The sequence below is a fragment of the Osmia bicornis genome, chromosome 5 (genome assembly GCF_907164935.1).
Source record: "Osmia bicornis bicornis chromosome 5, iOsmBic2.1, whole genome shotgun sequence".
In the NCBI taxonomy this organism is placed as follows: Eukaryota; Metazoa; Arthropoda; class Insecta; order Hymenoptera; family Megachilidae; genus Osmia; species Osmia bicornis.
This window is the reverse complement of record NC_060220.1, coordinates 315,907-343,329: the sequence shown is the minus strand read 5'-3', so window position 1 is coordinate 343,329 and position 27,423 is coordinate 315,907. Positions and strand designations below refer to the sequence as shown.

General features: G+C 46.3%; 2 protein-coding genes across 3 annotated transcripts in view; one reads left to right on the top strand and one right to left on the bottom strand.

Moving 5' to 3' along the window:
- Positions 1–15,515, bottom strand: part of LOC114882729 (transcriptional regulator ERG homolog) — a 30,428-nt gene extending 14,913 nt beyond the window's left edge. Inside the window, exons 1-2 of one of the 2 annotated variants that reach the window (XM_029199694.2) lie at positions 14,711–15,515; positions 13,868–14,163 (exon numbers count right to left, since the gene is read on the bottom strand). In XM_029199694.2, the coding sequence (XP_029055527.1) occupies positions 13,868–14,163; positions 14,711–14,772 (358 nt within the window). In that variant the 5' untranslated portion in view covers positions 14,773–15,515. The remainder of the gene's footprint in view (positions 1–13,867; positions 14,164–14,710) is intronic. The other variant, XM_029199693.2, reaches the window with a different exon arrangement.
- LOC114882728 (protein SCAI) overlaps positions 1–27,423 on the top strand; it is a 35,814-nt gene that overhangs the window by 5,762 nt on the left and 2,629 nt on the right. The window contains exons 3-4 of the mRNA XM_029199692.2: positions 21,849–22,388; positions 23,755–24,605. Of these exons, the coding sequence (XP_029055525.1) occupies positions 21,988–22,388; positions 23,755–24,605 (1,252 nt within the window). The 5' untranslated portion in view covers positions 21,849–21,987. The remainder of the gene's footprint in view (positions 1–21,848; positions 22,389–23,754; positions 24,606–27,423) is intronic.

The following is a 27,423-nucleotide window of genomic DNA, read 5'->3' as shown; positions in this document are numbered from 1 at the left end:
GGTAATTCCGCGGCGGTGGTCCCGCTGCTCTTGAGGTCGAGCATCTCGTGTTGTGCCGTGTGCGAGCGGCCGTTTGGTACGGCAGCCTGCACCGGATATGATCTCTCGTTGGTCTCGCTTGTCACGGCACTGTCAACGCCCGGATCGCAGGTAACCGCGTGGACGATGAGACAAAGCTGGTCATATCAGCCCCCGATTGACCGTTTAACGAACTACTGCGAACGGAAGTAGTATCGCGACACGATGGATCACGGTCTCGAATCTACGATACGTGGGGTGCAGAGCGATAAGGGCGCCGATCATCTTGGTGACCCGCTCTGAGTGACACTGGCCCTCGAACGTTGCTTTGGGGGGTTGATACCGGATCGTGAACCCTGTCTCCGCCCTCGGAACAGACATTCGTGGACAGGGACGCGGTAACAGGGGTTGCCACGATTCGTTTTCCACCACGACGAAGGCGGAGTCTAGGGACGGATTTACACCCCCGTTACGAAGAGGCGGACGAACGCTTGCGCGTTGAACGCGATGCAGAGGGTTGCGAGCCGCGGTGTACGGACGATTCGAAACGACGCGACGCACCAGGTTGCTAGCTGGCTGGGCACAACGACGTACCGGACCTCCTGCACTTACCGACCGGCGTTGTCGACGACGTAGTTTGCCCCGGTAACGACGTGCCACCGGTTCCCTTCCGGAACAAACCCTCTGTGGTAACGGCGCCCGTTTACAGAGAGAATGGTCAGGGAATTTTGGCAGTAATGGGCCAAGGTGTTTCCATTATTCTTCGGCCTGGACGTTTCATCCGTCTTTCCGTTTCCCTCTTCCCAACCTTTTCTTTCTTTCTTTTGCTTCCCTTGCTCGGTGAAGTGAAGTGGGCTGATAATGGAGGGGTAGGGGTTAGATAGGCGAGGATCTTGATTATGAATAGAATATCGAAGGTCCTGAAAATTCCTGTCTTCTCTATATCGTTATGTAAAAGAGGTAAACGATATTCAAGCAAAGTACAGAAATCATGTTTAAATTAGCCACCGATCAGATTTCTCTTGTCAATGAGTATCATTTAATACCGGCGTTTTCGCCGACAAATTATAATAATTATACACCGGTTGCAGGTGGGCGTGCCTGTGTTTCAGAGAATTACGCGATGACCCCGTTATTAACTCGATTTGCATTTCGTTGCAATTACTCCGTTGTGTCTCTGGCGGCGTTTAATGCCCCGCCGTTATTTCCATAAAATCTGCTTTGCAACGGCAAAACATGAGGTTGTCTTAATTAATTAATTATTTACCGCAATTATAATTCCGACAAAGAAAGTTTACGATATCGTACGCTCGCGCGAACGCTCCGTGTTTTATATTCCCGACAAATGTTTTGCATTTACGACCATTGAAATTCTATCGATAATAACGCGCTATACAGTGTGCTTTGTATTATCAATATAATTGATAATCGAAAAGAAGGCTATAGAATTTTTCTAGATTCTAATATAATAATTTACCCCCCTCCCCCCTCCCCCCTCATTGCGTTATAATAAATCTGAAGGCCTACGAGGCCTGAAATCGGCTCCCATCGACGAAGATACCGTGGAGGTCCGAGTTCGTGGACCGCGACGAAGGTGAAAGGAAAATCGTAACAGGGGTGGCGATACCCCCCTCTGGGCGCACTTAACCCCCTTGCTCGACCCTATACACGCAGACACTCGAGAGCGATCGCGCGTTAAATGCGCCGCTGGCCGTACGCGGTCGCGTGGCGTGCGCGTGCCATCCTACGAGGGGATTCCCATTGGAAAGGATGCCCGAGGTAAGCTGCACGATGTGTGTGTGCGTGTGCACGCGGAGCCAGGAGTACCAACACTCTTCAGAGTTACAGGCTGTCTTACCTAGACTGGTTATGGGGGTGTCCCGTCTCACTGAATCACGAGTATAATGGGAGCTAACGGTGTGGATTCGCTGGCCACTTTTCAGCCTTCGACGTCCGTCGCTTTGGGACGCTTTTAGGGATCGTTTCTTTATTTCACATTTTTTTATGGAATGTAGGTTATTTTTTCTTCATTTGTAATTGAGCTGTTACTCTTTTTAGCATATGACTATTGTTATTAAGCTTAATCAGGCTTTATTAACAGATAGTTGATCGCACTAATGTTCTTTTTTTACAACGTTGTTAAGGGTGTAGCGTACAGGTAATATCGCGAGAGTGAAAGAGTTAGGAAACAAACGGTGGCGTGTTCCGCGTCTATTGACCACCCCATCGTATATCATCAGAGTGAATTTGAATAATGAATATATTAGCACGTTTAGGCTGTCGTATGATTTTGATAGGAATCCTTGAGAGGCAAAGTTATAGCCGACCTATGGTGAGTCATTTATAACGACTCTGCCGAATATGTTTCATATTTTTGGAAACATATTTTTCTTGTCAGTTATCGATAACCCCCCCCCCCAGGGTGTTCAAAGCGTTAATTAGTATTCTGTAAAAATTTCAATCTATCCCAAATATCTTGCATCGTAATTACCCCCCTCGCCGGGAAAGCAGTAAAATTATTTCCACTCCAAAGACTTCTTCCCACGTGTCAGATCCAGGTGCAAAGTTCCACCTGTCCAAAAGTCTCTCGATCCGAATCACAAGCCCCATTAAAAACAGGCATACTCCTGGCGAAAGCTTGGCTCTCCCTTTGTTCCATCCGGTGATTGCCTGAATCAGGATAACCGTAGAGTGGAACGAATCGGACGAGTGTCATCGTGTCGCAATCAGGAGGTACTCTGGGTCACTTTGGCAGGGGAGGAGCACGCGATTGCCCGTGCATTATCTTGAGATACCGAAACGGTATTACGCGGTACTTGGAGTTGTAGTTCGGTATCGGTGGTAGGGCGACGAGTATCATTGTACGGCATGAAACATGACAGGGTCTGGCTATTGTACGCGAGACGCATAGCTAGTCAGGGAACAGGATCGACGAAGGGAGCCAGTTAACCAGCCCTTCTCCTTCGTTTCCGTCCGAATCTACCCCTCGTCTGAATCTGCTCGTTCTTCTCGCTCCGTAACACGATAAGAAACGTGTCAGTTTGTTAGATTTCCCGCGAACGGTCGCTCTAAGTGCACGATCATAGATACCTACCCACACCGACAGATAATTCCTCGCATTCAATTTCTACAATATGCTGGATCTGATAGCTGAGAATTTTTTTTTTCTTCCTTAGATAAGCCACCACCGTTGTCTGTATCGGAAACGAAGGGTATCGAATTTCGTCTCTTATACTACACTCTGGGAATTAAAAAAATTTGGTTTCTTTTTACTTTTGGCCCGTCGAGGGTGTTTTTATTTTTTAAATCAGATAGTTGTAATTGCAAGATAGGAAGGGTGTGTCGATAAGCGAAACAGCGTGTGAGATTCGATCGAAACTGGGCTTTCTGTAAACGTTCGGCTTTGTGCCAACGCCGGCTGCAGGTCAGTAAACATGCCACAGAAGCGCGAATGCTTTGGACTTTAAAATGCTATGCAAAGATACTCGATAAAAGGTTTCATAAACTCGAGAGTCCGTCCCTTGGTATTCCAACGGCAACAAAGCCACGGCGTTAACGTTTTCATAAGAATATTTCACAGAAAATCGCGGTATCGAGATAAGTGCCATTTCGCAATATATGTATATATTTCTTTTTTTCGTAATTTTGAATCGTTCGAAAGTCTCGGAATTCGCGATCAGAGCGTGGATGCGTGTAGGACTTCCGTTAAGAGGGCGACGGTTGTAGTAGCCAGTTAATGTAGGCGACCATTAATTACGTCACGGAAGAATGCAGACGTTGGCTCAAACAAAGGGCCGTGCTCGCATCCCCAAAGTTATCGATGCGACCGTGTCGTTCGTGCACGCTTCGAGTATCCAGCCTAATTACGACGGATTTGCATATCTCCAGTCGCGCTGGACCGAACAACTTCGTGCTTTTGTTCCTGCCAACCGGACGTCCGCTGCCATCCGGTTCGTTGCTGCCCTCGGAACCGCCAGCTAAGAGACCGTTCCGATCGTAGCGTTCCAAACGGGAATTTCAAATAGATGCTCTATTAAACGCGGTGAGAAAAAAAAATTCATCTCTTTCGATTCGCACCGCGATACCGTTCGCTCGTGAAATTTTAATACCGACACGAAATCGCCGTGAGAAATAATCGTTCGCGTGGTGGCTCGTCGAGAGCAGGAAAACAACCGACACGACACCACTGAAGGAAACGTTCGCGCTCCGACGCGTCGCGTCAGTCGGCTCTGAAACCGGAAGCGGTTCGGAGGAGACTCGGAGGATCCCGCAGAGACGATAGAAACGGAGGAACGCATAGGCGACGGAAAATAAACGAGATGGACGGAAAAGTCCCGGTTTCACGTTTTACCTTTTAAATCGTAAGATTTAATGTCATCGTTTTAAACAATTCCATAATTATGGTAAATTGATTAAGATATCCAAATTCCATTCCGTTTACCATTAATTTCCCAAGTTTCGAATTATAAAAAAAATCCTTATTCGATACCACTTGAACCCTTCAACTCTTCACCCCAGAGTTTATCGGTAGTAGTCCCGTTATCAGGCACGCATTCATTATTCCTCGCGAACGAAATATGTTCGGGCAACGCGTATAGCAAGCGAGCCGGCCGCGGCGTGGCGCGGCGCGGCGTGGCGCGGCGGCTGCGGGCACACGATGTAAATAATCGTTTATTGATTAACTGTTTGACTGCGCAAGTCGAGTTAACTATGGCTAATCTCTGATTTGTAACGCCTCCCTTCTACGTGGGGGTTGCGCCGGAATGGCAGGGGTGGCAGGCTCTAGGCTGACGGTATGTCCGCGGGGAAGAGAGACGTTCGATAGGGGTAGAGGGAGCTGGTGGTGAGAAGAGATGTGGGTGGAAGAGGAGGATGAGGAGACGCTGGAGGGCTGGCCACCCCCTCGGCACGTAGTTTTCGCCTGTGCAACCCTCCTAGCGCTAACACGGAATTAATATCTCGCGAGTTAGCGGCCCCTTTTCATCCCCCTCGACGGCTCTGAAACGGAAATGAGCGCGCGGATGCCTCTGCTCTCTCGGTTCTCCGCTTTCCTATCGTCTTTTCATCCCCATCCCCCTCCCCCTCCCACTCTCTAACGTTTGCTGTCATTTCTCTACGTCTTTGCTTACGTTTTCGCGTGACATTAAAAGTCGTCGCTCCTGTTGTCCCGACACCTGGTCAACCTACCCCTAACTACGATAGTTTTCGAATAAAATGAAAAAAAAAAAAAAAAAAATAGAGTGATTTTCTAACAAAACCGTTTTAACCCCTTCGTTGATTCGCGCTCGACGAAAATAATAACGGAACCCTTTGTTAAAAGGGGGTGGAGGGTGGGATTGACTATGTAGAAATTACTACTATCGATCCTGCCTGTACACCCGTGTGCATACGCCGATCAGCGTTTCGTATCTGTTCCATAATCTAAATGACGTATTCGCAGATTTTATACATTCAATCTCCATTTGGAGGTAACTCGTCCCGCTCGAATGCTCGTTATCTCTGACCCGTAAAACGAGCATCGGATCGAACTTGACGAGAAATACATCGATCTGATGTACGAGCCACTTTCCACAACCGTATCGTAAGTCGTGTAAAGCAGACACCCTGATACGTGACCGTTTTATCTCACATCCGATGCGATTTTATTACATTTTAAACGCTCGCTGCATCTATTTCTCACCACGATAACCGTATGCAAGTTCGGTATTTTTGAAATTCTTCACGTTTCTATCGAAAGAATTTAGCCCCGGGTATTTTCAAGTAATTCAATTTTCCGACTCAACGCAATCTGTGTATTTCAACATCCTGGCTACACCCAGGCCCCTTCCCTCCCCATCTTAAGATTCAAGAAGACGACCCACCAAGAGTGCGTCCTTGGTTGGATAAGGTAGATGCTGGTGGATCTCGGATACGCGTAGATCCTTGGCGACGGTGAACCATAGGTGACTAGCAGGCTGGCGATGGTAACAAACGACGACGAGTGGGGCAGCTAGGGGTTGGGGGTGGAGGTAGCTGGATGACTGGCGGCGGAAGCGTCGTCATGGCGACGCATCGATCAGCCACCGCCACGCGAATCGAGTCGAGCCCGAGAGGCTACCACATAGCACACTCTCCTTCACCACATCGCTGGATACACGGCTGTATTCACCGACACGCGTGTCACGCGCGAACACAAACCCATCGTGTTCGTGCGACAAGAAGGGTGAATCGCGACGCGTAAGCTCGCCTTAATTCGCGACCAGTTCTTTCAGTCCGGTTGATCGAACCGGAAGTAGACTGCTTCAGGTCAGGGTCCTCGTTGAGAAAACCAGGATGAATGAACCAGTCGCTTTCGTTTCCTTTTCAACGGGTGCAGACAGGTTGGACCTACGGAATCCCGGAATTCGCGGTTCAGAGGGCGGGTATAGCGAATTTCTAGGGTTGCAGGTATGAATTTCGAGTTAAGCTCAATTTGATCCAGTGTGTATTTACATGCATACTCGTTTCAGTAGATACTGGTGTATAAGGGTTGAATCTACGCGTGAACTATCTATTGTCAGACTTTCCGTAGGGTTCTATCACTTATTTCAGCAGTAAATTTTGCCCAGCTCGGTGAGGAAAAACTTGCGATGCCCCAATAAGTCGATACAGCCGGTTCAGCATCAGCCGACAAACCTAGTTCCTAATGGAAGAAGTGGAAAGAAGGAGACTACGTGGCAAACGGGAAGAACACCTGACCACGAGATCACGCGATCTAGGTCTCTCTGTGGATAGAAAGAAAAGGTGTAGCAGGGTCGGTTCGACTGCCACAGTTCAGCAGCTTCCGGTGGGCAGCCGGAACGGGTGTTACGTCGAAGCGGTTGTCGTTGGTCGATCGATCCTTCAGGCTTGGAGGAACAACCATCGTCGTCGTCGTCGTCGTCGTCGTCGTCGTCGTCGTCGTCGACGTCGACGTTTCAAGCCGCGTTCTCTGGCCTTCCAGTTCCGAGCTTGGACTGAATACCACTGATTGTCCTCTGCTTTCTCGCTCTATCGCCCTCTTTCCCTCTCCTTCCCGCGCTTTTCCATCTTTCTTCCACCTATTGGCAGAGCTCGAACCTCGACTCTCCACTCGTAACCACCCTCATCCCACCACTCCGCCCCTCAACCCACCCCGTGGCACCCCTATCCTCCACGGTGCCGTGCTACTCCTACCCACTCCACGATAATGATGGCAATCAGACCCTCAGAAAGGATTTCAGGAAATTCTCTCGCCTTTTTGTCGGCAGCCGGGGCGGAGGCGGACGCCACAAACACCGGTCGTCGTCGTCCTCCCTTTTCCTGCTGCTACTGCTGCTAGTTATAGTCGTCGTTCCGCTTTCTCTTCGACTTTTCCTCTCGTACGAGATATCTTGATGCATCTGCGACTTTTCGATCGCTCGAACCGTGTCGATAAATCGACTGACGTTTGTTTTGCATCTCATTCGAACCGCTTTTCTAGTCTTCGAGGTGAATCTTTTTCTTCTACATAATCAGTTATCTATTGTAGTTACACTACCGTTTTTTGGTACAAATATATTTCTTATCGTTTCATCCTGTTTTTAACGTAATCTGAAATCCTTTGAAAGCAGAAAATAAAAGTTTTACAGCAGAGAAGTCTAACAATGTTCGATGTTTGATCGTGATGTAAACGTGGAAAAATGTGTTGCGAAGAGAAGGGAAGGTTTCTTTCTATAACTAAGATTTTTTTTCCTTCTTCCTGTCGCGAGTGTTCCTTCCCCTTGCAGCGTTGTTTTCGCACGGTGCTCGCGAAAATGGCCCGGAATTAACGTGTAACAAGCTACGAAACTCCCTATTCATGGAGCTCTAAAGAACACCGACTGCGCGGAGTCGGTGCACGGTCGAGTGATTAATTTCTATCCTGGGGGTTGGTGCAACTAATTATCGTTGCGTTTTATCGCCCCTGGTAACTTGCTCTTCCTGGAACCCTCGATAAGCGGCGATGAAATTATCGCCAAGAAATGTTAGTCAAAACTAGCCATACTGTTACGTTAATTATTTAATTAACCAACCATTGTCAAATAATTTTCTGCACGAAACATGACAATTTTTAGAATATTTTAAAATCTAGATGTCTTCCCTAAAGATTTTCTGGCTAAAGAAAGCCAACTTTTCACGGCTTCTTGAAAAATCTTTTTCCAAGGCGAGCCGCTGAAACTGGAGCGGGTGCAATTACTAAGATCGACCCCGGACTAACGAGGGTTGGCCCGTCGAATTTTGTTCGTGACACAAGCAATTTTATTTCCTGATTTTAACTAAAAATTTATACGTACATTTAACGGTGAACAGTTTTGCAAATTGTACAATTTATACATCGATGCATGTAGAAAGATTCGAGATGGAAAATATCGCGATAGAGGAAAGTTTCAGGCCACCATCGTTGGGCGAGGAAGATCGTTCGCTTCCGTTCGTGACAGAGCTACTTAGAAGGCAAGATTTCGTGTACTTTGTAATGGCTACTTCGCCGTATTTACGTGGCCAGCTACGTGTTCCATGAATCGGCACACGGACCGGGGAAACGTAATGCCATTAGATCGATTTTGATACCCTTTTCTTTTCTCGCGATTTTACTGTTTTCTTCTTAAACCCCCATTTGTATCGTGCGAATGACCATTGGCCAGGCTATTGTCAATTATTATTGCTAAATTTTTCATTTTGAAAGCAGCAAAATATGGTAAAAAAAAGGCATTGTGTCTGGTGTTTTGATAAAAAGACGAAAGAAGATGAAGAATGAGGTCGCAGAGAGTGATCTGTTGCTCAGGGTGGTGTGCACGCTGACAATATTGACTAGGAGCCAAGAAAAGGCCGAAAAAGGGGCTGACGGGAGTCCCTTTTCTCAACCCCTCACTCCCTCGTCACTCCTTCATCGACGGAACATTAAGCACACACGATAACGCATGATTAACTGGCTAATGACTTTCTCTATACCGTTCTCCCGCTGCTACTCTCCTCGGGGAGCCTTCGATGCTTTTGCAGAATCATCTCCAACGGGGGTGGAATGCACCCCTCGTGAAACCTTTTTCCCCGATAAGTGACAGACGTTTTTCGACGTTAATCGGTCGAACAATTTGTCCCTGACAAATGTCTGGGGGGGGTACCTTTTTTATATTCGCAGATTTATAAATACGATAGCCTAGAAATTTAGAAATCTCAAAATTATTCTTAAATAACTAAACAGCTATTGTTTTTATAAAATTCTTGAAATATATTCAACTTAAAAACATCGTAGATCCTAAAGGAATGTATCAATGAAACGATCCAAGGACTGGTAAAAATATTCATTCGAGGGTGATATATAAATTTGACAGTAATTTTTTTCTGACACCAAGCACAGAGGGTGGTTTACGAATGCCGAGACATCTATCGTGGTCCAATGCAACTGAAATAAGGGATGATTTCGGAAGACACTGCCATCTATCCGAAGATTCTCGATATTTAGGGGTTGTTAGTCGTCGGTTTAGGTATCGATCTAGTCACTTGCTGAAAAATTCGGGAGCACAGGGGTTTCTCGTACCCAGTATAGATTCTCTGTGATCTTCTTAACCGATCATCGTTAACGTTTCTATCAAATTTTCATATCTACATCCAATAATAAAAAGATAAGTTTAATTTTCAGTAATTTAGTTCTAATTTTTAAAAGTTTAGAGAATCAAAATTTCTTACAAATTTAATTTCCAATGAAATGAAAATACAATCGTCACGCGAACCATCTCTAAGAAAATGGTGTACGTTCTCGTTCGAACTTTAGCCGAGTCACGTGGATTGTTCTTTTTCTTCGTCGCTCGCCACCCTTCCTACCCCTCGTTTCTTTTTTCCTGGCAGCCCTCTTTCCACCTTGCTGGTGGCGAGTTAGCGACTTAACGAGGTTATTTCACGACGTCGACTAGCCTGGGTCATAGGTCGTGCGAGAATGAATAATGATTCGTAAGGGCTGCGAGGACGAATTTAAAGCTTGCGAATCTTAAATTCTGAATTATATTTCACACGCGCAAATTTCATTCGCCTTCCATCAAAATTCGCAGAAACTAAAATCAAAAACGTTCAGTAGAAAAGTCTACGACAAACGTACGCTTTTTCAACCCCCTTCGACGAAGGACAAAAACGTTCGCCGAGGAGAATCGTTGAGAAGCGACATCGATAATAGCGAAGAAAAACGCGGAGCCGGGGAAACCGTCGTCGACAGAAAGAGAAAGAGAAAGAGACAAGAAGGGTGCGGTGACAGGGAAAGAAAGAAACGAAGAGAGAAACAGAAAGGACGAAAAGGAAGATAAGGTACCAGCAACGCAGCCCTTCGATCTTGTGCCATGCTCTTTGTTGCAAAGCGCAATAATTGCGCGGGAGGGTGGCCTACGAGCCACAGGGGGTGACGGTGGTAAGGGAGAAGGTAGCACGCGCCGGAAACGGAACCGAGAGTCGTGTGTCCCCGGCGTTCCCGGCCGGAACTATCATGATTAGTCACGGGCCCTGCAATGAGCCGTACCCGTACCAGAACAGAAAGACACAACCGCCCCCTCCCCCCTTCTTCATGCTACCCGGAATTCATTCGAGCGCGATCGACCTGAACGTAGACATTCAGAAAGAGACGATCCATCATTGCTCCTTGATTTCGCTCATGAATCTGCTTGCGAGAACTTCTTAACCCTTTGAAAGGATGAGGGCTGGCAGATTAATTGTGAGAGCGCTACGTGTATCAACTGAGATTTTTCTAATTTCTTTCAAACTTTAATTATTCTTCCATCAATATAAAAAAAAAAAAAATTTTCATCCACCATCGACACCCCCGAACAAATTCGATAATGCCAACAGAAATTCGCACTTGAGATACCGGATCCTCGTCTCGAGGGTCTTCAGACGGATATCCGGGGTCATCCGAGCGGCGGTGGAGACCGAATTTCTTTAATGTATTCTTTCCATTTTTTAGAGGTAAGACAGTTACGATCCTCTGAACCTTAGTCACCCCTTGGGCGCTGGGAACGAGGGTGGGACCAGTCGTAGTTGCCGATGACGGAAGCGAAGGGGCGCGCAAAGGTTGCCGGTGATGAAGGGCAAAAAGGGATCACACCGTGGGGAAATGGTTGAATCTATGACGAGGGCTGCTCGAGACCCCATAACCAGCCCTCTACCCGGGTTAACCGATACCGGCAATTATCAACGCGTCTTGGTCACTCTGATCCACCCTTCACCGTATCTAAGTCTATACACGGGGTGAGTTTTCGTTAACGTGGTCAGATTAATTGATCAGAATTTGCTACTTAGAAATTAGGGTGTACCATAAATTGCTGTCACTTTTCGAAAGAAATATCTGAACATTCTTTGTCAGCAATTTCCTTTAAAAAAGAAAATAATAATTTTGTTGTTATCGTTTTATGCAATACAGTGTTCCACTTTTTACACGTACAATGAAACGCGCCGCATCCTGTGCCGCAGCCCACTCTATGCAGGCGAAATTGGTGCAAAGGGTGCGAGAGGCAGGCTCTTTTATGTCGCATCGTTTGTCTCGGGAGGTGCCCTATTCCGTGCAATTAGACAGACGAGAGGTAACATTACCCTCGGTCATATCAAGTGTAGGCGTTCTGATGTTTTCCGGCGAGAGAAGGGGGGCCACAGAGGCGATACTTTTCTCGGCTTTAATTGCCCAAAGATTCTCTATTGCCGGAAGTTCTCCTCCTCTTTTCCTTCGCGTTTACCGGCCCATCTTCTTTTGCATCGTTTCGTCGAAGATTCTTGAAACTTTGCAAAAATATAAACTTCGATGGCGAATAATAAAATAACGCTATAGAAATTGAAATGGTTCACAAACACCCTAAATGTCCCATAGCCAGAAGGAACGTGGCGCGATCGAACACCTTAAAAGGGCTAACTACCGCGAGCCCTATGTTGGCAAACAACACGTTGTCGGCATGCGCGTCACCTCATTTTGTCAAACATCAATTACCAGCGCAAACAAGGCGGGATGGTGCTCGAGCGAGGAAACATTAAATACATGCACCGCCCTCGGACACGCTGACACAATATCCGATATGTAACGGTGCCGATCGGATACCAAAGCTAGCGTGTATAATGTAACTAAGAATTCGCTAAGGCGTGATAGAAAAGTAACTTTGGGTGCATTTGAAATTTCTTTAGCTTTCCACGAAAATCTAATTTCATCCCGAGTGTACTTGGTTAAACTTGCAGATAGTAATTAATTATCGTAGTCTCGTTGTTCTTTCTCGACCCTTCACCTCTGGGTCGACCTCTGGAAAGTCCTTGGAAAATTTCGGCGAAAGAGCGAGGGCTTTTGTTAGAAAGCACGAAACTCGAAAGAATTATAGCCAGGTGTATAGATCGTCGCGTCGGCACGAAATGGTCCGACTTAAAATCTAAGTAGCTTAAGAGCGTCGTCATCCCCGCGTAGCGAAGAAGGAGCGCAGAGATACGGGTTAGATAGATAGAGGTTCAACCTGAAGCCGTAGAGGGTTTGCAGAGAGGGATGCTGGCTTGTCGAGGGGTGCATCCGGGATCTCCGAGGGTGGCGATTCGTGGGGCGGTCGGTCGTCATGGATACGTTCCCGGCTAACCCCTAACCGCTCCTCCTCCTCCTCGACCTCCTCCCTTGTCATCCACATTTTCGCGACTACACCGCCATCATCGACCCACCATCTTGCATCTCGCGGAAAATTTTCGACCACCCGAGACGCTCTTCTAATTTCATCTTTTGTATCAATGAATTTTTCTTCTTTCGTTTCATCAATGATATTTTGTGATGATCAATGAAATTTTAATAAGAATATACTTCATTTACTATAATAGTAGTATTATAGGAAAATAATATTTTTTATTTTATCATAGACCTTAAATTTTCTAAAAATAATAATAAAAGACCTCGAGTCGATTTTGGTTTCTTTTATATCGTGCATATCATATTTCTAAGCTGAGAAATGAAATGAAAAGAAAAGGTTAAATGTTAATTTCTAGAAAAGATTGAGATACCAAAGGGGGTCAGCGAGCGAGTAAACAAAATATGTAGGTAGAAAATAAAAGAGGAAAATCTCGGGCAGAATAATTTGTCAGGCGAATGGCGACCGCGATACCGGCAACCTGACTGTTGCTCTTCGTTGTCGCCGATTTCCGATTGTTTTTTTAAAACACCGGTCGCCGAGGACATTAATTACCCGGCCAGTGTAAATCACGTTATCTGCCGCCCACGTTCACTCCACCCTCCTTCCCTCCTTCTCCCTCTGAGAAGAGTGGAAACAGAGTGTACCGACGGGGGTGTGTTGCACGAGGGTTGCACCGCTGCCAACTGAGCAAAACGCTCGTCGACTGCTCTCCATGGCCACACCAATATCCTGCTTACTCCTCGAAAATTTATCGACTATTGCTTGAAAAACTTTACGCGCCACTTTGAAATCATTTCCATCTTTCTATCGTCGGCTAGCCAATACCTGTACACGTTTCACAGAGATAAATATTTCATCCGACGTTAACAAACAAGGGTTAATTAACTGCAACTGTGAGAAAAATGCTAAAACTGTTGGATTAACGAGCAGAAAGAACACGGTCGGAGATTGAAACGTTCGATTAGATCGTTGATTTCGTCAAAGTCGTGAGAAAAACAGTGACTCACAAGTAATTGTCCTAACAAATGACGTTAACCTTTCGATTCGAACGGCTGGAAATGTAAGCTAAGCGAACAAGTCGCTCGGCGCGTTTAAACGTGGGTCACGCATGTACGCGTGGAAAAGCACACGCAACTCGATTACGCGTATGCTCACGTGTTGGAAATAATGGTACAGAGTCGAGATAAAGACTCTTATTGAACATTATTGAAATTTGGAAAAAAACTTACCGGTGATGGAGGCGGTCGGCGAAATGGCGGATGGATTGGCACGTGGCGGCGGTGAGAAAGCACCGGATAGATATCCACCTCGATCGGCGAGGGCTTGTTTAGCTTTGTCGACGCTTTCTTTTAATCTTTGAAAGGTGCTGCCGCAGGTAAGACCGCGATACGGCCAATTCTCCTGCTTAACGCCGGCCGCGGTTACACCTGCGGCCGCGGCCGCGGCTCCTGCCCCGGAGGCTCCCTTTAATTCGAGCGCACCTGCGTACGAACAGCTAGCGCTGTCGTACATCACCAAAGAACCCCTGAAAAATAATATATTTTACATTGAAAAAATAAAAAGGAAGATGGATCAGGTGCTTAATCAAAATATTGCTTATGACGATTTCGTTTCGAGTATCGTCGCGTTTGCGAACGACTACCGCAATGAATGGTGTTAACTTGCTCTCTCGACAGCACTCTCGCGTTCTACGGTAGGCAGTGTCGTTAAGAATGATTAAAGGACCCTCGAAGCATCCGGTAAAGTCACGATCAACTTAAATCGAATCAGCATGCGCGCAAGAAAGTTGCCTGATTACGAAAGAACCGATCATCTCGTTACCTGCCACCACTTCCAGATAATTAGATACGCCTACCTTTTCTTTTCTATCATTCTACACATTGCAATTAATCTGTGGCAATATAAAATTAAGTAGTAATTTGAAAATTTGAAAATCTTAGAACGAGCAGGGGGTCCATACGACTCGAATGAAATTAATCTTCTCTGTATCTCGTTCTTTCAACGAGTTACGTGAATTATCCTCGCGACAGGAAACGAACAATGACCAGAAGAAGAATGGCCGCGCGTTTTACCTGCTGTCGCTGCGACGATGTCCACGATAAAACGCGATCTGCACACCGTCCACGTTAACCATCGATAGATCGTTGAAATAAAATAAAGGTTCAGAAATCCCCGCTGTCTTCTAGCATCATCGTTTCATCTCGAAACAAAGCAAACAGCTCGAAATGGACGCGCGGATGTTCACAATGTATCGAGGTCAATTTAATCACGTTCACAAAACTGTTCACATAATCACGGTGCACCTCCGGCGGTCTCCGAGTACACGATTTCCTTGTCCTGTTAGTTGTTATCGGTTCGTTCAATAATTATTTCTCCTCTATCCTTTGATTATTTATCTTCAATATTCCAACGTATTATTAAAATTATACAATATCGTGATATGTACTTGGGAACGATAACGAATTCGTTCCATCCGTTCGGATATTTTTCCAATTCAGCATCTTTTCTAAAATTTTCAAATCTTGAAATTTTCTTTTTCACCACTTGCGGGCTCTTTGTAAATTTTCCACCAGTTCTTCTTGGTTCATCTGGCAATCTTAATGTTTGAAAAGGCTCTAAGAAATCGAATACAGAGCATTATTTTCCAACTTTGAGGAATTTCACTGAACCGAATGGTCACCATACGGTCTTGATCGAACACTGGAGAAGAAAATGATGGTTGAGTTGAACGTCGATGGAAAGTGACACTCGGACGAGTAGTCGGATATCGAGACGGAGAAGAGGCTGGACCCGATATCAAGAAGAAGGTACTCCGGGCAGGTTGTCTCGCGCAACTGCGGCCGCCGCGGCCAGCAAATTGCCTGCTTCCGGGCCTCATTACATCACTCTGTTACTCTGTTAACGCTCGCCGGAAACCCCTCTGCCTACCTCGTCTCTAAACTCTCTCGTATGTACCTACACACACTATTTAAATGCGACGTCGCGAACGGACGACACAAACCGCGCGCGGTACCCGTGCGATAGAGGGAGAAAACGTTACGGTGTGTACCTTGCTGAATTTTCCTTTCCAAAATTATTCTACGATTCGCGGAGTCTTTTCTGATCTGTGAAAAAAGCAGAGTCCTTAAGAAAAATTTGAAAAATTTATAGCAGATTAGAGTTACCTATCTACTTTCTTCTCACGCGTTTCAGTTATCCACGACACACACTGCACCCTCTTTCACCTGTCTGTCCACTCGCGTGTTCCACGGTTTAACCACGCTCGCGCGTTATCTTCAACGCTAAATTAACCAGTTCACAATTTTTTCCTGCCGCCTCTTTTATTGCTACCCGTTTCTACACCGTTGTTACATATCCATTTTTTTAACGCCTCGTAAATTTTCTATTCCCCCTCCCAACGCTGTGTCGCGTTCCATGCGACGCGACGCACGATGATCAAAGTTTCTTGCATTCGTTTTCTATCATCGCTTTCCTGCTCGAACGATCAACATTATTATAAATCGCACGCCTCTCATTCTTGGATGCTTCTCGTTAACTCGCGTGCCTTTATTTTTGTCATTAAGGGATTCCTGTTTTCAAAGGAAGAGCATCTCGTTCGATTAATACTGATGTTTCTTTTTCGTCGTTAGACGATCGTGTTATAAGATTAAATGAGCTTCTTGTAAAAATTACAAGTTTTTATTTGTCTTTGTTGCTGGAATAATTTTGCAAATGAATTCAGTTTGAATATTTATTTAAAGCGAAAGCAAATAGCAAAACCCTTTCAAGGCGATGAGCTTAACAAACTACCATGATAATCCAAATAAACTGCACCCTCGCCAACCCCTGAAAATCCCTCTATCTATTTGAATATTAGCCGAAAATAAAAGTAGAAAGTCATCGACTCACCGTCAATGCGGGGGCTTGCGTGTATCGTTATCCAGCACTGTCAGATCCAGATTCTCCTCTGAGCCTATCTTCCTGTTCCCGGTTTCACCCCGAGGTTTCACTCCGCGTCACAATTTAGCCGAAATATCCTCGCGATTCGGTGGATCAACAACGAGACCGGAAATCGGCGTGTAGAAAAAGCCACGCGAGGAAGAACGGCACCTCTTTATCGGGAAAATTTCGAAGCCGGGGGATGTAACGAGTCTGGGAACGCGTGGACCACCGTGGCGAACTCGAGCGCGATGCGACGGACGCACATTCGGCAGCGTCGTTATCAGTCGCGGTCCGACGATTGGCTGTATCGGAGCCTGCGCCGCCGGGACGCCAGGAGAGGGTGGAGGAGATGGCGTGGAGGAGGGTTGGCTGCTAACCCCCATCCAGGCTATGAAGCGGCTCCTTAGAGGCGGGATCATCCACCAGGGTGGATCTTTTCCTGTGTCTCCCTCTAACATCCTATCATTCCCGTACACCCGAACCTTGTCTTTCCTTCCTACCAGCTACCCCGTTTCTACACTTCCATCTCGGTTTCCCCTTTTCCACCTTACCTTACACTTTTTCTCTCATTTTCACGTGTCTTTCAGATGCTATCCGACTCTTTCCAACCTCGTACCTTCCTCTTTCTTTATTCCATGGGAGAAACAATTTGTCTTTGTTCCTCTTCAGAGGAAGGGTCTGTGTCTATTCTTCCTACACTTCCATCTCGGTTTCACTTTTTCTCTCATTTTCACGTGTGCCTCTCGTCTCTTTCGTTATTCTTGTTTGCTAACTATTATAGAATTGTTCTTCTCTTTTTATAGGGAGGGAGGTTGATCTTTGGGGTTGTTGCGTCTGACTCTTTCTTCATAAATTCTTCCTTGTTTAATTTAAGGAGGAACCAGGATGTCTTTCTCCTATTTTAGGGAAGTAGATTATTCATCCTTCTTCAGCTGGTATATTCTTTGTTTATCTATTTTCGGGTATCTCGAAATTTTCGAACATATACCAGGGGTAGTTGAGAAATTTTGGCAACGATTCAAAATGAGAGGAGCGATTAAGCTTCTGATTGTAAACGGAAGTCGGTGCAATGGCACGGCAACGAGCCTTCCTCCAGACTTCTGTTAAGTATTTATGGTTAATACCCGTGGATCATTGGTTCTCCTTGGCATTGTATCCGTAAAAATTGTATTTTAATTTAATTTAGTTAGATAAATAATCGAAATGGTCTACGACCATTTCGGACACTCTGGAGTATGAGAAAAAAAATCATTCGATTAATGATACATATGTATTTTTCCCCAAGAGGAACAGCTAGCAGATTCGATTAATATATCAATGATATCGGCTGATCTTTATGCAAGGTCAGAACGCGTGTGGAGCCGGTCGTGCAGCGGGTATCTGGTTGTACGAAAATTATCTGATCCTACGGGCAACAATAACAACGGGGGCGCGACACTATGGACACGTGGCCGGAGCACGATTTTCAAAGGGTAGCGGCCAGCGAGTGGTATATATTCTCGTACGTGTCGCGATAACAATATATCGTTATCGTCGAACTCGTTAACCGACGTGAATTCGCGTGTCATCGATACCCATTTTCATCGTCGATATCCAGTTACCCCGTCGAGAATCATTTCATTTTTCTTTTATTCCACTTTGCTTATTTTCGCACACCCCCTGGTAACACCCGCTTTCGAAACTTCTTCGCAATTAATACCACCACCGAATACATCGATTCTTTCGATAAGTTAGAAAAGAATCGGCCGGACCGGAAGAAGGAACCGATCCAACCGAGTTCGGACACGAAAATGCACTCGCAGTTCGAATACAAAAGGTTTGATGTTTCTCGCACGATTGACACCGGTCCTTGCTCGACAATCGGAAGCTTCACGCATGAACGACCAGCCACTGGTAGACGCGATTCGTGATTTTCACCGGAAACGAACTGGCCGAGGGGATAGTCGTCGAAACGTGGAAAACTATCCCGGGCCCTTACTTCGGATCGCTTTAATCGATTATTCACGCAGCATCAATTTACGAGCAAGGAACTGGTGTCTTCTTTTTTTCACTGGGAAATCGAGGGGGTGGTTAAGGGAGACCGTGACGGCACGAGCCTACACCGGAAGTAGTTTTGCAGAGCGCAACTTTTCTGTTAGACGCAAAAACTGCCTAAAATACTTTTTACGCGTGGCTTTTGACATTCGAAGGGTTGAATCACGTGGAAATAAAGAGAATAGAGTCCTCCTATTTCAAGGTAAATTACACGGGATAATGAAACGGATGTTGAAAACGTTCCAAACGAAATCACGATGATCCTGAATTGTTAGCAGCGATCACGAACGATCCTCTCCTGGATATACATATACCGAAAACGAGTCTATCGGCATTTAGCCGGGTTTCGTGAATGTAAACTAGGCGTTTCCTGCACGTATCGTACAAAGTGCTCGATTCGCTGGTCTTTTTTCACCGGGTCGATCGATAATGCCATTGCAAACACCCTGTATGTGCTCGGTTAATGTTAATAGCAGGGGTTGGCTCGCTTGAACGGGGTTGCTTTGCCCCTTTGCCCGTGAGTTAGAGCTTCCTGAGGCTTTCCTCGCATCCAGCCGAACCACCCTTACCGGCCTCGAGCCTCCTGCCAGGCTAATGGTAAAGCCAGGAAATATCAAAACTCCTCTTCGCTACCATACTTTTTTACTTTCTCCCCATTTTTTTGTTTTTTTGTTTTTTTATCTTTCTTCACCCTCGGAAGGAATTGGGACCTAGTGCCTCCCCTTGTTTTATATCAGAGGGAAGGTTTCTTCGGCAGCTTAAAATTTCCCATTTTCTCATTAAAATTATTTTTATTTTTATTTAGACTTGACAAGAGTAAATTGCAATCATTTTATTAGGGGGTAGTTTTCTGTATTCTATTTTTACGTATACGGTGAATGCGTTAAAAAAAGATATCGATACGGGAAGAAATAAATAAAATACCGAGGTGAATTTTCATATTCCTTTCATCGACTCTCGCAAAGCGGGAGCAGGGAGTAATATATTAAGGCAAGCTTGATCTACAACGATCCCGAGCAGCGGTTAACGCGGTTATCATCGGTAACACGATCGTTGGAATGATAAAAAATGTATCTAACTCAGGAGAACAAATGTAATCACTGCTTGTCACGAACACAATGCATTCAACAGGTTAAAGTCTGCATATTAAAAAGAGTTTATCCGCGTGCTTATAAATCTATGCTTCATATATTCTATTAAAAGAATTCCTTCAGTTTCCATTGAGAACGTTGCGCGCTCGGAAAATTTATCAAAAGAATAAATATAAATAAGAAAAAAAAAAAAAAAAAACAGAGAGTGACGTTAAAAAAAAAAAGAAAAGAAAATTGCAGAGCAACTAAGTCGTCGAGTGAACGAGTCGTGCTCAATGTAAATCCGTGACCCCTTAATTGGAAACAATGGGCGAACGAAGATAGATTAAAGCGTTGAAAAGGCGTGCACAATCGCGGCACGCTTCTGCCGCGCGCGTAGATTTCACCCGAGGGAATCGTCGATATCGCGTGATTTAATTTGTTACAATTAGGGCAAAGGGTCCCTTAGGTGGGACAGCCGTTCGAACGGTCTGCTAAGAGTGAAAGAGAATAGATGGAGGGAGAGAAAGCAAGTAGGAACGAGTTCACCGCGCCCTGCTATTAATATCAGTTAACGACCCGATATGATCGCTCGTCTATACTCAGACAGGCCGCACGACCAGTTACCATATACACTGTCCATGACTCGAACCATGTGCTAGGCACCATGCCTTTCGACCACGATTCACCATCGATCCAACCACCTCTGACTCACCGATTAGAATTCATATCCAACCCATTTTCTCTCGATCCAATCTCTCTACCCTGTAGATTTTTCGTTCAAACGGGAACAAATTAGATGTAAGAAAATGTCCATCTTAACGTAAAATACTATTTAGGTGGATTCGAATTCGTTGAAGTTAAAAGAGAATGTGATAGGAAAAGCGGCACGGGGCACACGTAGCGGGCACCGATAACAATAGACGGCGGTATGGCAGGGGCCGAGGTCTATCTAGCAGGCATCCGGGCCAACATCGAAACGAGGCTGCCGCGCGCGGATTACCATAAGCATTCATATATGCAGCGGCACATTATACTTGCATACCGGGCATAAAGGTGGCCGTGTCGACGGTCGTGTTCGATACAGGCACAGGTACGTGCATACACGTATCAACGTTGGTTGGCTGACCAGAGGGCCGGCTACTTACTTACGTGTAGCAGGCCGCCTTCACGAGTCGCTGGCACGCGAGCCTGATTGACTTGTAGATGAGGCGACACAGTCGATATACGCCCAGCAGTCGACCGTCCCGACTCCTGAGACCCCGTCATGCCTCTGAAATTCTACTCTATCCGTCTCCCTCTCACCCTACGCCCAACGATTATTTGGTTGCGAAAAAGACTGAGCTGGGCCGAGCCGAGATTGAAAAATCTTTGGTCAGCTTGGAAAAATGAGGTGGATGAGGTTGGCATAATTTCGCTTAAGGATAATTTGTGATTTTTATTGTGTTTCGATACCATTTCTGAATTGGTTACCAGGAATATGTTGAAAATCGAAACACAAATCTTTTCTCAATTTATGTTAATCAGTGCTAGGTACGTGACAAATATTTTTATCTATAACTGAAAACTTCTTGTCTCGAAGGAATCGCTAGTTGCGGGGGTGGCTGTGCGGTATGGTCGACCTGCATCGTTTCACCCTCACGGGGACCTCTCCTCTCGCTTTCTTCCATGTCCGTTGGCCCTCTTCTTTCAATGCTCCCTCGCAGCCACCGACCGTTATCTAGTTAATTAATCTCCGCCGACGGCGGTGGACGACTAGCAGGGCGGCAAAACTCCCACCCTTTCTGTACCCGTAACGAGCCACGACAACGAAAGTGTCGAGCACCTCCCTCTTCGTTCACCAGCAGATTTCAAATCACCTTTCGCACCCCCCGCCAATGGTTCTTCGGTTGCGAAATTTTCGTTATTAAAAAATAAACGTTACAGAACTCTTTGCGGATGATCGAGACAAAATTTGATCTATGGAGTATCGGGAAAAGAGATTTTGGAAATAACTAATTATTACTAGATATCGTGTTTATTGCAAAGTAATTGATTTAAGAAGCTGAAGAAATTATGCAACCCTTATTTTTAACTTCATATTACTGCGCGCTGAACGATCCGAGCACCATCTAACGTCGAAAGGAGTTGAACCAGCAAAAGCAGGAATCGATTTCTACCCCTTACCAACCAACCACCCTTACAGTTCCCCCGAAGCAACCCTCGATAACTAAGCCCAGTTACCACGAGGAATAAATTGATCGATCTACCCCCGTGGGCATAATCTACCGGCGGAGCGGACAGATGTCCCGGGTGGACGTTGCGACGGGATCGGATGGCGTGGCATGGTGCACGGTGGCGTCGAAGACACGCACGGTGCGCCCCCTGATGCGGGGTGGGCAAGTATTGATTGGGTGGGCGCCGCGTTCGTCGGCGTCGTAGTCAGAGTGCAAGAGGGTGGCGGAATCGGCAGGCGCCATCACGCGGGGCCACCGCGACCGTCGTCTGAAGGGCCGTCCAGCCAGTGGCCGCGATCTCGATTCACCGAAAAGATGGTCATGATGGCTGGCATGGACGACCACGAGCGCAAAGTCGTCCTCGAATTCTGCCACCTGCTCGAGAAGAGCAAGCAGCTGTTCAACGGGCTACGGGATCTGCCACAGTACGGGCACAAGCAGTGGCAGGGATACTTTGGGCGCACCTTTGACATCTACACGAAGCTCTGGAAGTTCCAGCAGCAGCACAGGTGAGTCGAGTCGACCGAGGCTGAGGCGGGCTGAGTCATCGGACACAGTGAGAGAAATAAATAGTGGCCGAGTGTTACGGGGGAAATCGATCGCACCGCTCTGCCACGAGGTCCTTCCACGATCCACGCTTCCTTGGATCGCAAGTACTTTCTGCAGAAAAAAATAAAAAAATAAAAAAATAAAATAAAATAAAACAGTGAACAGGGATAGGGGCTAAAAGCCGCCTGATACGAACGACACGACGACGACGACGACGACGACGACGACGACGACGACGACGACGACGATGACGACGACAACGCGGACGGGGAAAGGAAAACGTGGCCGCTACGAGGAGGACGATGACGAGGATCGTCTCTCCCCTACGCAGGACTTCCGCCCTTTCACGCGCTGGGACACCATGTGACGAGCGTGAATGGAGATTGTGTGCGCGAGTGAAGGATTATGTGTGCGTGCGCGTGTCACCCGTCCTACTGTTCTCTACGATGCTGCGGAACGTAGATATTTTTAGTGGAACCCTGCAGGGGTACGCTTCGACCACCGGTATACAATTTTGCGATTCGATCGATTATTCGTTGTTATTATTATCTTCTTATATATCTTTTTTAATTTTTCTTCTTCGATCTTCTTCGTTTAACCACGGTGAGTTTCCCTCGCCTGCTACGCTGACAATGAGAGTGAAAATTCTCCTCTATCGTCACGTCGAATCGTGTCTGTCCCGCCTTCTTTCTACCACGGTCGATCGTTCTCGCATGATCCTGCACGACGGAAACACCACGTGACCAGTTTAATACCTCGTGTTTACACGAGCTAACAGACGAGTTCGCGAACGCCACGTAATTTTACCAGCAACGAAACCTTCCCGCGTTACACGCATCGCAAACGTTTTAACCACCGCCCCCTTATCGCGCCACCCTTCCTCGTTTACCCTTTCGATTCTGTCCGCCGCGATCGTCCCTTTCCTTTTGATCGTAAAGTGTCGTCGGGAGGGAGGTGTATCGGTTGCGGCGTGATTCGACAAAGAGTCAATTGTCTATTCACGATACTCGCGTTCGTGCGGACACCTATTCGTTGACACGATACGCTGACAAACGCGCGCGATCCTACCGCGCCACGTCGTCGCGTCGCGTTGCGTCGCGTCGCGTCGGCTGTTAATAAATATCGAGGATGCTCTTTCAGAACCGCGGCTTCGCGCGTCAAAACAATAGAGAAAGTTTCTGTGGTTAGCGCGAGCACCTGTTTCAAAAGTATCCCTTTTATTTATTTTTTATCCTGCTGCAAAAACGCGCTGGGACTGGAATAGAATTCCCTTGACGGACGCGTTGTGTTATGATTTCTAACAGGACGACGGGTCTCTTGTTTCAGGACGATACTGGATACGAAGTACGGCCTGAAGAGGTGGCAGATCGGCGAGATAGCCAGTAAGATCGGCCAGCTCTACTACCACTACTACTTGCGCACCAGCGAGACCAGTTACCTGCACGAGGCCTATTCGTTCTACGCGGCGATAAGGGGTCGCGCTTACTACAGCCGCGCGGCCAAGGAGGACAGGAGCGACCTGATGGTGAAGAAGTTGAGGTACTACGCCCGCTTCATCGTCGTCTGTCTTTTGTTGAATCGTATGAAGCTGGTACGCGAGCTGGTGCAAGAGTTGGACGCCCAGATCGCCGACTACACGAGCACCTACGAACCGGACGATCAGCTCGAGTGGAACCTGGTGCTCGACGAGATCAAGGCGTTCGTCAAGGCCGAGTCGGCGGTCGGCGTGGTGCACTCGGACTCGAACCCGGTCGTACTGACCCACAGGCTAGGAGCCCAGACCTCGCCGCCGGTCGAACGTACGCCACCCATGTGCCTATCACTGCAGGAGATCCTGATCGTCGGCAATTGCGCCGACCAGGTGAAATTCAGTGAATTGTCGATGGACATGTTCAGGATGCTGCAGACTCTCGAAAGAGAGCCGAGAGACGATCCGAATCACCTGCACGACGCGTCGCCGGCTGGCAGGATGCCCTTCAGGCCTGGTCCCTACCCTGGCGCGGAGAACGGCGCGCCAAGACGCGACAATCCCCACAAGTACCTCTTGTACAAGCCCACCTACAGCCAGGTACAGGTATTCCTCGCGAGCGGTTTCAAGGAACTGCCCGCCAACGGGGCGCTGCTACTCTACCTGTCGGCGGACGGATGCTTCTCCACCGTTAAACATCCCGAAGAAAGTGAGTATCTCCTCTGATCGACCTGAAACGCTTTTGCCAGTTTAGATAGCCTTGGCTGAATCGTCGTTGCTCTATGGTGTATTCTTCGGTATTTATAGAATTATTCAGCTTATATCGCTACAGGAGAGTTACAGATAATAATAAGCATAATTCAGTGGAATAGGTCTACCAATAGTCAGACGGAACCTTCGAAAATCAAGTAGAATCGAAAAAGAAACGACAATTTCGTCGTCCACTCGTCGACGAAGCGTCGTTGATCGGTTGAAAATTACTCTCTCGTCAGGCTAGAATCTAATCATTGATGCAAGCTTAAAGCGAATCACTCGCTCGGCGGAGCCGAAGTCGAATCGCGTGTCGACGCTCTCGGTCAGTTTCCTCGACGGCTAATTCGACGCTTTCGGGTATCCAGCAACGGGTTGGGTTTTCCGTGTTCGCCGAATCGAAACGGCCGTCGACAGATAAGCCGTGTCGCAACGGTGTTACCCTTTCGCGTATCCGTAAACCGCGTGTCCAACGCCTGACGATCTGCGACGTTAATTGGATCACCGGGAATCGGACTTATCGCCTTTCTACTATTCGTTCAAGGGCTTCGCGAGTGAACCTAGGCTGCTTACCACGCTGATTTACAGAACGTACAACCACGCTTCGTTACTCGGCGAGGATACGCGATTATGTAAACTGCCGGGAAGATTCTTAACTGTTGTTTCTCGATTTCATCTGAGGAAAATAGATGGTTGCAACGTCGAGCGGAGATTTATCGTTACGGTGGTTTAATTTTCAGAGTAAAGGAGGTCGAATTTTTTCTATAACACCGAAGTTGATTCTTCCTTAAATTAGTTTCCAATTTAGAGCTAGCATAGACTGATAAGCAAAAGCTACGAATATAGATAATAGCGAACTCCTTAGAGATACGATCAGAAAGCTTGCGCTACTCTGGCTCATTAAGGAAACGCTCTAATAGATAGAGAAGTAACTAGTAATCTGATAGACGATAATAGCTTCAAGTTATTTTTAACACGTTGAAAGTATAAAATCTTCTATAATTACTTAATTACTTAAATTTTTAGTACGCGACTCTCGCAGCATTCAACATGTTAAAAAAGAAAAAAAAAGAAAAGCCCAATTGAGTCACTAGAAAATATCCAAAGTGCATTGTTAACTCAACAATGTCTCATTTTCGTCGAACACCTCTGCCCCTTTAATTGGACCGCGAAAAATCCCCGAAAGGACCAGCATAAGGGGGTGCAAGGAGCACGGTATACTTTTTTTTTTTTTCTTTTTCATCTTTAATTAGTGCCCATCCTCGTGAAACCTTCATGCGGATCGAAAGAAGACATCTCGAGAGTCGACTGGCGAGATTCAAGCATGACCATGACCTCTTATCGCGGTGGCCACTGAATTAACTAAATAGAAAATCCAGGTCGTTTAGATGGTTTCCTAACATTCCACGTGCCTCCACATCCTTCCCATTCCGATTCCGATTCCCTATCCCTATCCCAATCTTCACCCTATTCTCCATCTGATCGACCGTCTCGATGTGCTATGCTTTCTATGTATTTTCAAATTACTCTTATCGTTGTGAGCATATTTTTATTAAGGCATGAGTGTCAGTGTTTCGATGTCGTGAATATTTTGAAAAAACTCGATGGAAACTTTTGTAACTTAAGGAGAAAAGCATTTCCATGGCCTTAAGTTACACTTCCAAAATGGATCGCTTCCATCTGGTAACCGATCTTCCGCGCAAATGTTAAGCAGTAGAAAAAAAAAAAAAAGAGAGGGAGAAAAAAGAAAATTCGTTAAGACCGAAGGTCGACGATGCTGAAAAATTCACCGGGTGACCAGCAAAGGAAGCCGCTATTCAAAAGGCCGCGAGAGCCGGTGGAAAAGGCGAAAACGGTCTTTCAACGAAAGTAGAGTAGCGCATCCGTGTCAAGGTCATTCCGCGATAGAGATTTGGAACAGCACCGATGGATTCTAAGTTTGCAATCGATATCGAAATACTAGACGCCTAGCCGATATCGAGGAAGCCCTCTGACAACGTCCAGCTGGCATGTTCGCTTCTCGAACGGATGCTTTAGCCTCGCTAACACGTTGACCATCCCTCGAAAAAAAAAAAAAAAATTATTACAGTCAAAAGGGGAAATGTAGAACTCTGAAACTTATTAATATTAACGATCTCTTTTTATTTTTTAATATTTAATAAAAAACTGGGGGTTTTTTAGGTATGTTAAAATATGCCGTGTTATATACAGAGGTTTTCACCGAGGCACAGTCAACGTGTTAAAGGGCTGTTTTCAAAGTAAAAAACCACTTGTAGTTCCAACGAGGAACCGAGAAGAGGGCTTTGGCGGTTCGAGGTCTCAGTAGAATGGACCGGCGATGGTCAGACGCGCGAAGGATTTCGTATATTTGAACCGTTTAAGTGTAAAAGGGTGCTATTGCGCAATGAATTCTAGCTATTTCTCCTTCAAAATTACATATTTACAAAGTTTCAGCAGTATTCAAGCTGTAATTTTCTATTTTCACAAAATACATTTCAAAGGAAATTATTGTATATAAAAGCGACCTTTGAGGGGTTTCATTTTTCGATGGTGTATAATTTGAAAAATCGTAGAGAAATAAATGCTCCAAGGATGTTGGGAAGGATTTTTGGGAGTGTTCCAATTTCGAGCACGCAGCGCAGCGCCGCGCCGCGCCGCGCCGCGCCGCGCCGCGCCGCGCGCCGTCTCGAAAACCGACACGGTCCGACGAGCTTCTCATTGTTCCACTGAAATGAAGCTCGGCTTTCGACTCGTCCGAGCGTAAAGCCGATGCGACC